The sequence below is a fragment of the Brachyistius frenatus genome, unplaced genomic scaffold, assembly GCF_029030835.1.
Source record: "Brachyistius frenatus isolate BFR_SWC_R1_liver_20210118 unplaced genomic scaffold, ASM2903083v1 Contig_95, whole genome shotgun sequence".
NCBI lineage: Eukaryota > Metazoa > Chordata > Actinopteri > Embiotocidae > Brachyistius > Brachyistius frenatus.
In genome coordinates, this window is record NW_027210694.1 from 1,573,674 (window position 1) to 1,582,947 (window position 9,274).

At 41.1% G+C, this 9,274-nt stretch overlaps 1 protein-coding gene across 1 annotated transcript; it reads left to right on the plus strand.

Annotated features, from left to right (window-relative positions):
• The first annotated feature begins 213 nt into the window (after positions 1-213).
• On the plus strand, positions 214-5,518 carry LOC138628068 (membrane cofactor protein-like). Its single transcript, XM_069710853.1, has 10 exons — positions 214-337; positions 488-676; positions 926-1,025; positions 1,197-1,270; positions 1,349-1,528; positions 1,629-1,808; positions 2,512-2,604; positions 3,045-3,095; positions 3,857-3,923; positions 5,213-5,518. The coding sequence occupies exons 1-10, from the start codon at positions 280-282 to the stop codon at positions 5,265-5,267; spliced, it is 1,047 nt and encodes a 348-aa protein (XP_069566954.1). The 5' UTR covers positions 214-279; the 3' UTR covers positions 5,268-5,518.
• The last annotated feature ends 3,756 nt before the right edge of the window (positions 5,519-9,274 follow it).

The following is a 9,274-nucleotide window of genomic DNA, read 5'->3' on the forward strand; positions in this document are numbered from 1 at the left end:
AAAATATACAAATATTTTAAGAGTAAACATGTTTTTGTTCTTTTATATTTGGTAATCCAAACTAAAATGTGGTCATTATATTGCCTTTTCGTTAAAATGGTAGTTTCCTCCACACGTCACCTGAGCTGCGGGTCTTCTGGTTAATCTGACTAACCTGCTTTGAATGTAATCCTCGCGTGCGCAGCCATTTTAACCAAGTTTAATATGCGATTTTATTTATTTATTTATTTTTTTAATTTTAGGGCTTCTTGGCTTCCGCTACACAGAACAGGTGACGTCATGGGCGTCACTTCCTTCCTTCTGCTGGGTAGTTTCGGCCTTTTCGTTACGGTTCAAGGTGAGTTCAGCATGCTATTATTATTATTATTATTATTATTATTATTATTATTATTATTATTATTACACAGGCTGCATTGCTCTCGGGTGGACTTTGTCCTCACGTGCCTCCGTCTGTAATTGTTTTTTTTGTTGTTGTTTTTTTTAATAGCTCAAAACTGTGACAAACCTGTCGGAGGACCCAACATGCAATTGAAGGACAATGATATTCTTGATGAGATATTTTTACCAGGGAGACGAGTTACTTTCGCCTGTGATGTGGGCTACACATCTGCAGGAGGGTCCCCGTCTAGTATTTGTTCCGCCGGCGAATGGACTGACGTGCAGCTCGTATGCGAGGGTGAATATTATCACTTAATTATACATTTAAAAAAAAAAAAAAAAAAAAAAAAAATCCCGTTAGTAGCAGTATTTTAAAGTCAATTCAAACTGGTAATACTCTCAAATTTAGAAAGGAAAAAAAACCAAACAAACAGCATAAACATCTTATTCCAGATAAATGACTGTTTGTCTGGTGAGTGGTACGTTATTTAACATTATCCAGTCATTTGTAAGGGACTTAATCCTCGCAATTTGTTTCTTGTTTCAGCTAAGAGCTGTGGCGCAGTTGAAGAGGTGCCCTACGGAGACATTTCATACCCGACTGGGAATCAGTTCGGCGCTAAAGCTGTGCTCACTTGTAACACAGGGTTAGTAATAAAGCCATTGTTCAGGTTCAGAGAATTCGTTTTTAAAATTTGAAGGTGTCATCACCTATTTTGTTTCCTAATCAAATAAATCAATGTAGAGTGTCTGCTTTTTAAAAAAAAAAAATAATAATAATTTTTTTTTAATTTATTTGTTATTTCCCCCTTTATCAGGTACAGGATAGTTGGACGTAATACAGTCATCTGCAGAAACAGAGGGTGGGAAGGCCGATTAGGCGTATGCGACGGTCAGTCACCTCTGTGTGTTCACACATAACCTCGGCGTCTTGTTTCCATTCTCACGGATTGTCCTTTTTGTTTCGCAGTGATGGTTTGTTTTCCACCGCCATCTATTGCGAATGGCACTTTCAACCCCCAAAAAGAACAGTATGCGTACGGAGAAGTTATACGGTACTCTTGCATAAAGGGTAATACACTCAACGGATCAAAAGCTTCATCGTGCTCGGAGAAAGAAACCTTCACGCCCGAAGGTCCCAAATGTGTCTGTAAGTTGTTGTTTTTGTTTTGTCTCAGCTGGGACTTATTCTCTGAAATACTTTGGGCAACTAGTTTACCTTTTTCTTTCTTTATTTTGGTTGCCTGCAGGGGTTCAGTGCAGCGAGCTCACGATTGCCAATGCTGACCAGACTGCAGGTTTTCAGCGTCACTATGGATACCTGTCTTCGGTGACGTTCAGGTGCAAATCTGAATACGACATGACGGGACACCCTTCCGTGACGTGTGGAATAGACAGCAGGTGGTCCCCGGATCCTCCCAAATGCGAAAGTAAGTCACGAATGAAAATAACCACGTAGATGCGGTCGGCCCAATCGGATATAACGCTCGACACGCTCAAGTATTTGCGGTCTCCCTTCTAGATTTTAGTGGGCTAACATTTAAAAAAAAAAGAAAGAAAAAAAAAGAGCCACTGTTAAAAAAAAACAAAAAAAACCACCTTTTTCTACAAACGTCCAAACATTTTCTCTCACTCAAATGTCCATTTATTCATATCCTGCAAGACAAAAAAAAAAAAAAAAAAAAAAGAGGTCCAAATTTAAGGATAAATCTGTAAAATGAACTTTTTCGCCAAATACATTTCGCGTATAAATACTTCTGTAGCTAAAACAGAGAAGGGTTGAACTCTGATTCGGGGAGTGTGTCTCAAGGACTTTTATCATTTCCACAGGTCTCAGCATTACAATGGTAATAGAAATATTCCCCTCGCCATTTGGGAACACCTTTTGGGATGACACACTGCCGCCGTGCAAATTTGTTCAGTTTTCATCAATTGGAAAGAAGTTCAAATAAATTGACGGCACGAATTGGTAACGGGAAACTGCGAATTCTTGAAAAGACGTGAAAGTTGGCGTAGATTATGACTCGTTTTATATAGTTGCAACAACTTTTTTTTTAAATTTTAAGTGTGTAACTTTAGTCATGGACTGTACCCATTAGTGCATTCCTAATTACTTATTTTATGTTTTTGCAGAAATAAAAACCACTACTACCACTACCGCCGCCACCACCACCACCACCTCCTCCTCCTCCCCCCGCACCATCACCACCACAAAGAAATCACCAGGTACAGTCCATGTTAATGCTTCAGAACAACCTAAATCCTTCCAGCTTACTCGCCCGGTCAAATGGTAAATTAGGGCCGTCGCGATCACGGGAGTTATAGTTGAGGACTAACTGTCTTTTCTCGTGTTTTATTTCACGCCACTCTAAAAAATAAATAAAAATAAAAATAAATGTAGTGTAGACCTTTCTTAAAAGAAGCGTGTCGTAGTCTCGTCCCGTCCCGCCCACCTCCTGCAATTTTCAACATTGACTCACAATATTGCGCAACCTGAGCCGATATGTCTGTGTAAGATTTCATGTTTTAACTGTCCCAACTCTGCAGGAGGAAATGGGGACGACATAAACCAAACAAGTAAGTTGTGAAAATAATCTATTACGTTGGATCATCTTTCTTTCTTCTCATTTATTGATTTTTAATTTTTTTTTTTTTTTTTTTTACAGTCGATCACAATCTCGGTTATAAGCTCACCGCAGGGGGCTTCGGCATTTTTGGTAAGTTTTAACTTCATAATTGGACAGCAGGTCGAAAACGTCGATCCTAAAGGGATCTCACCATGGTGCGTGCGGGGAATTCACGTTATTTAAAACAAAACCTCAAAATGCCTTTTTACAGCTGGAGCTGATGTTTGCAATTCCAGCCGTATGTTTTGTACACCTTTGTTTCTTCCGAACTACAGTATTTACATTCACGTTCCAGTTTCTTCCTTTTAGAGGCAGCAGTTTAAAAAAAACAAACAAACAAACAAACAAACAAAACAAAACAAAAAAAAGCCTTTTGATTTTTCTTGACTTGCAATTTTGTGCCAATCGCTGCCGTTACGCAGCGGATATTTCACAAAACTCTGCAAATGCCGTCAAGAGGCTTTGACCGAAGCTGCTGCAAAATCGGGCAGTTTTAATGGTGACGGCCACGAACGGAAGAGACTTGTTATATTCCCTCACGCCGCGGAGGTCTTGAGAAGTTCACATTTTGGATCGCTAAATAAAAACAAAGCGACACGCCGGCACGAGAACGCAGCGACGTGTCACTTCGCCGGGACCTTTTGTGTTTCCTCCATTTTTTTTTTTTTTTTTTTTTTTTTTTTTTTTGCTGTTGAATTTACATATTTTGGGTCAAATAACGAGGACGGGGGAGCGATGTGTTATTTGTCAGCGTGACGTCCGGCGTTTCGCAACGGCGCCTCGTCTGTTTGGTCTCGCGTCCGCTGTGCCTCACCTCTCACTTCACCGACATCAAATGTTTTTGTCCCCAGGTTGTATAGGTGCAATTGCACTCGCAGTAATTAAACAGAAAAACTCCCACGATCCCAAAACTAAACGGTAACGTGTTTTATTTGACTCTGCTTTGATTCTACTTCTGCCGGCGTTTTCCTCACTGTCAGCCGCTAGTCGCTTACGCGCATGTTTGGAAGTGTTGTGCATTTTGCGATGGCTTCTTGGCTTGACGTGTGTCTCTTCCTCCAACCGCCGTGTCAACTCTTGTCACGAGCTCCGCGGGACGCCGCCGGGAGACGGCGGGGTCGCTCGGTGGGAAGGGAAACCCCTTCCCCCCCTCCCCCCCTCTTCCCGTCCCGTGGAATAGGAAGTAGGTCGTTATCGTCTGGCGTCGATTTGCTGACCGGGGCGGTTTGAACCGGGGAGGAGAAGCCGCGTCGACGCAGCCGAAGAACGACTTCGTACTTCCCGATTTGAAATTACTATTCCGGTTCTCTTTTTTTTTTATATATATATATTTTTTATTATATATATTTATATATATATATATATAAATTGACAAATTTTTCCTCTCCGAAAGAGGAAGCGATGGTTTTGCTGGTGGGGTTTTGACACATTTCTGGAAATCACCCTCTTGTTTCCTGTTTGCGTGTGTTTTGTGCTCTTCTCGCTGTACAGTCTTCAAAAGCCTCACGCCCTCGCTGTCGCTCTGTTGGGGTTGTTGTTTTTTTTAAATTGAGCGACTTTGAATAAAGTTGAGAAATTTAAAGGAACTTCGGGGTCCGTAACGTCCCGCCGTAAACGGTGAAAGTCATTAGTAAATTAAATGCGAGTTTAAAAAAAAAAAAAAAAAAGAAAAAAAAAGTGAGACTTGGTGGCATTCAAGGCCTTTTTTTTTTTTTTTTTTTTCTTTCGGTGCTAGTGTCGCACGTCACCTCAATCTCGCAGACGAGTCTTCGCATTTGTAACATGACGTTTCCACGGCGCTCGGGTGACCTCGCCGCTCCCGTGGAAATACCGTCCATTCGAAATTTGGAAGAAAATGTTCATTTTCGCATGAATATAAAATACAAAGGAGTTTATTTCAACTGGAGCGTTGAAGTCGGTCTTTTGAAGGACAGCCGGCGCCTTTTGCGTCTCGGCCGAACGAACGGGTTGACGTCGGAGACGGATGGAGACCTGCAGGTTGGGCTGCTGCTGCTGCTGCTGCTGTGTGTGTGTGTGTGTGTGTGTGTGTGTGTGTGTGTGTGTGTGGTGTGTTGTTGTTGTTGTTTTTTTTTGGAGATTGTTGCTGCATAGTCTTTTGGCTTTTTCTCTGGACTTTCTTGAAGTCGCGCAAGCACTTTGTCTTGATGTACGAGCGCTGATGTTGACCGCTCATTGCTGGATTACAGGGTTCAGGGACTTGACAAAGAGGCCGCAAAAGAAGGCGAGAATGAGCGACTCTAGGTAAGACGGGAGGTCCTCGGGCCCACGGGGGAACCGGCTTTATGTCAAATCAGCGGAGACTCGCATGTCGAGCAGGAATAATGCGTGACGCCGGAGGCGGACGCTTTTGATTTCCTGACGTGTCCTAGACGCGTCTCTTAAATGTCCCGAGGCGTCTCCTGTATTTACTTCTGCCGCTGCCTGATTGGTGCAACAAATAGCCTGCAATGTCCTCGCTTAAAAACACGACATATTTGTTTGACTGTGTTTTTTTTTTTTTAAAGGTTGTTTTTTTTTCACTGTCAAAACATGTTTTCTTTCTTTATTTTTTTGAATGACTTTTCTCCGTTTCCTTGTCGTTGTTGTTTTTTTTGTGTGTTGTTTTTTTTTTTTCTACAGTTAGCGTCGTGACCCTGTTGCTCCAACAACGCGCCTGGTTGTGACTTCTCGAGACGAAGAGACCCCCGTCCCCTCGTCCCCCCCCCACCCAACGCCCGACGGCAGGAACTTGCAAAAAAACCAAACCTTAAACGTTCGCTCGCTTGGAGTTTGTTCAAAATTCACAGCTTTAATAAGCAGCTCGTAAACACTTTCTGTTCTCTAATTCTGTGATTTTTTTTTTTTTAAAGTTTTTTGGGGTTTTTCCCAGAAAAGCTTAAGTGCCGCTGTGATTTGTCCGCACGTGTAGCTCAGCCCGGCCGCCGCGGCTCAAGTTCGCCGGAAGATTTGAAGAAAGCGTGATCGGGTCGTTTACGATCGTCGAGATGAGATGAGGTGGGAACGAACATTAAAAAAAAAAAAACAACAACACGCGCTGCACGAAGCCGACTTTCTGTCTGAAACTTCTCTCGATTGGTGGAACGACTGCGCACCAAACAAAAGTGCCGACCTGCACGTTTTGTTTTTCTGAAATCTTGAAATGACTTAACGACTAACTTCTAACATCTTTGGGACGTTATTAATAAAAGAGCCCGACAGTAACTCGATTTCTTTTGGACTGACGCTGATATTTTTTACTATATGTAAACTTTTTTTTAAATTTTTTTATGAGCATGTGTGGTTATCAAACACTTTTGCCACGAGAACAGAAGATATGTTATTACCTATTTTATTGATCGCACTTGTATCGAAGCATTCAAACAATAAACTAAATAATCATAGCTGACACTGTAAAAAAAAACAAAAAAACAACAATGCACAAATAGAAGTTTCTAATTTATGCTTTTTTTTTTTTTTTTTTTTTTTTATTGCAACGTGTTCTGTAAAACATGAGATGAGTTATAATATATAATAATCTGATCTGGAATTAAGTGACAACTTTTCTTGGCTCCGGCCTTTCAAGCGAATCTCTTACGGACCACCAGGTGGAGCCGGACCGCGACCACCGTTTGGGATTCGCTGATGTAGCCGGACTAGAAAAGGTCGACGTCCCAGAGAGGTTTTCTACGGATAGAAGGGGGGGGGGGGGGGGAAGGCTCTTAAACGGTAAACGGGTCCTTCGGTCTCGCCGATTCAACTTCCATCGCTTCAAGAGGAAACCGTGGGATCTGTAAAAAAAAACAAAAAAAAACCCGTCCGAGCCCGAACGCGCCGTGCATTTCGTGTGCCTTCATGCGACCAGCTGAGTGTTTTCTGTGGTGTTGCGTTTGTGAATCGATTTGTTAACGGAGTTGCAGGAGGTTTGAATGAGGGCGTGTTGATCCCGCTTCATTCCGACCTTCCTGCTTTTTTTGTGGATTCATCAAAACAGGATAAAAAGTTCAATTTTGGTAAATTCCAGTTGTATTATCTTCCAAATGATTATTCTTAGTTCTCATTTATCTTTCAGCGCATCAGTCTCATTTCTATTTGTTGACCACTGTCAGGAAATGAAGTATGTATGAAGGCCATATGTATTGTATCCGGATACATCAAGATGTAAAGAATATCTTTAAAAAAAATGTTACACTTGCCTGACCTTTGAGTGATTTATTGATTTTGACTTTTATTAATCCCAGTGGGAAAATTTTGTAATTTCATTTTTATTTATTAAAATTTAAATGGTGTCAGGATTTCTCTTTAAGTTTTTCTAATGTTTTGAGGCAAATTTTACATTTGCATTTTTGTAATCAGGTAACGAAATAAAAGAAATGAAACAAACGCTGCCGACTCACCAGCGTGTTTTCAATGTGCCCCTAATGTTCATTTATATTAAATATGTACAACAGCTCTTTTTCTTTGTTTTTATTAAGTGACTTCAAACTTGAGATGAGATTAAAAAAAAATTAAAAAATCCTCAAAAATTCACTTCACAAAGATCTGTAAAGAAGTAACTTGCAGCCACTCCTGTAATTTTAAATTGGGCAATAGAATAAATATTCGCTTGAAGACCATCACATACGACAAAGTAAAAATTTGTTTTTAAATGTTTTTAATTACAAATATTTGTTAGTATTAGTCAAATGAAATAAAACAACATTTAACAATTAAATCTGAAGCCATTCACAACATGCTTGAAATACCAACTGCAGGTACAGACTAAACTCAAATCAAATGGTTCCTGACATGTAATATTTTAAACAACAGTGCCCCCTTGTGGATGTAACGCTGACTTAAATGGTACAAGTGATCCTTTGATGAAGTTGGTAAAACAAAAACCCAGAGCTGGAACCCGAGTACAATTTTATAGTGCTTATACTGACCTGTTTTTAACGTCACACTTATTTCTACCTACATCAGAGGTCACGTGTTGCTTGACAACACGGCTTTTGCTTCAGTTTATTCAATTACAATTGTTCTTAAACGTGAAGGATATGAATTCTTCTTCCTCCGACGGGAACATTGAAGATGATACAGGATTGTACATATTTTCTTCGAAGATGTTTTTCTTGATTCTTTGAAATAAAGCTTCGTTGCAAAATCCTCCTCAAGGTGAGATGAGAAATGTCCTTCACTGTAACCGATTTCAAATGGTGCTAGAAAACAAGCAAACTCTGAACACCGAAAGAAACCGGTCACCCTTGGAGAGAGGACAAAGACCTCGAGCCGTCGGGGACGTCGGGCGTGGACCGGCGGTTCAGCGAAGAACACCTCCCGCCCCAAGAACACTGATTTCAAATGGTGCTAGATAGATGACGATACTCTAAGCCACCATCTGAAACCAGCTTCCAAGGAGGGCACGTCTGACGAAAAGCGTTCTTCTGTGGCGTGAGAGCACGGTGGAATCTGGAGGGTGGGGTGGGGGAGAATAAAATAAAGTTATAAGTTACATGAGTTTGCAACGAGAAGGGATTCTCCGTTACGACGGAGCGGTCGCGGATTCGCCGAACGCTTCGGTCGGACTGACTGAAAGGAAACGAGAACTGAAAAGCACAAAGGAGTGCTTCCGATGCTGCAGCAGATAAACGCCGAGCTCCACATCTGTAATGAACACGGAGCAGAACGCAGATACTGCAGATGTGAAGCAGCTCCAGTCTGCAACGCGCGCGCACTTTTAATTGGAATATTTTTCGTGTTGGGAATACCGCTTTAAAGAACGTGTAATGGGAATAAAGGGTGTTGAGACAAAAGGCGGAGGCTTGTCCTTCAGACGCGCGCAGCACGTTCTCCGAAGTCACGTCCACATTTTTGGCTGATAAAGAAGCGCTCGTTTACGTTGAACAAACGACTGTAAATTACACGCTTGTTCCTCAACGGCAGCGCCGTCGCACCGATTGGAGCCGGATGACGACAACGAACCACCTCGTCAACCGCGCATCCAAATCACTTACAAATTGGTGAATTAACTTTTTATCAACAGCCATTATGGTCATAACCAGAATGTCATAAAAAAAGTCATACTGTAGCATGTTGTCTAAAATATTTTATGAAAGTCATATTATAGCATGTTGTCCAAAATGTCATAAAAAAGTTATACTATAGCATGTCATCCAAAATATCATAAAAAAGTTATACTATAGCATGTCATCCAAAATATCATAAAAAAGTTATAATATAGCATGTCGTCTAAAATATCATACAAAAGTTATACTTTATACAATACATCGTCT

Excerpts from the sequence above, each read along its gene's own strand:
- LOC138628068 (XM_069710853.1), top strand. The coding sequence starts at position 280 with ATGGGCGTCACTTCCTTCCTTCTGCTGGGTAGTTTCGGCCTTTTCGTT. Across the intron at positions 1,026-1,196 it reads GTGCTCACTTGTAACACAGG|GTACAGGATAGTTGGACGTA; the intron begins GTTAGTAATAAA and ends CCCCTTTATCAG. Across the intron at positions 3,096-3,856 it reads AGGGGGCTTCGGCATTTTTG|GTTGTATAGGTGCAATTGCA; the intron begins GTAAGTTTTAAC and ends TTTTGTCCCCAG.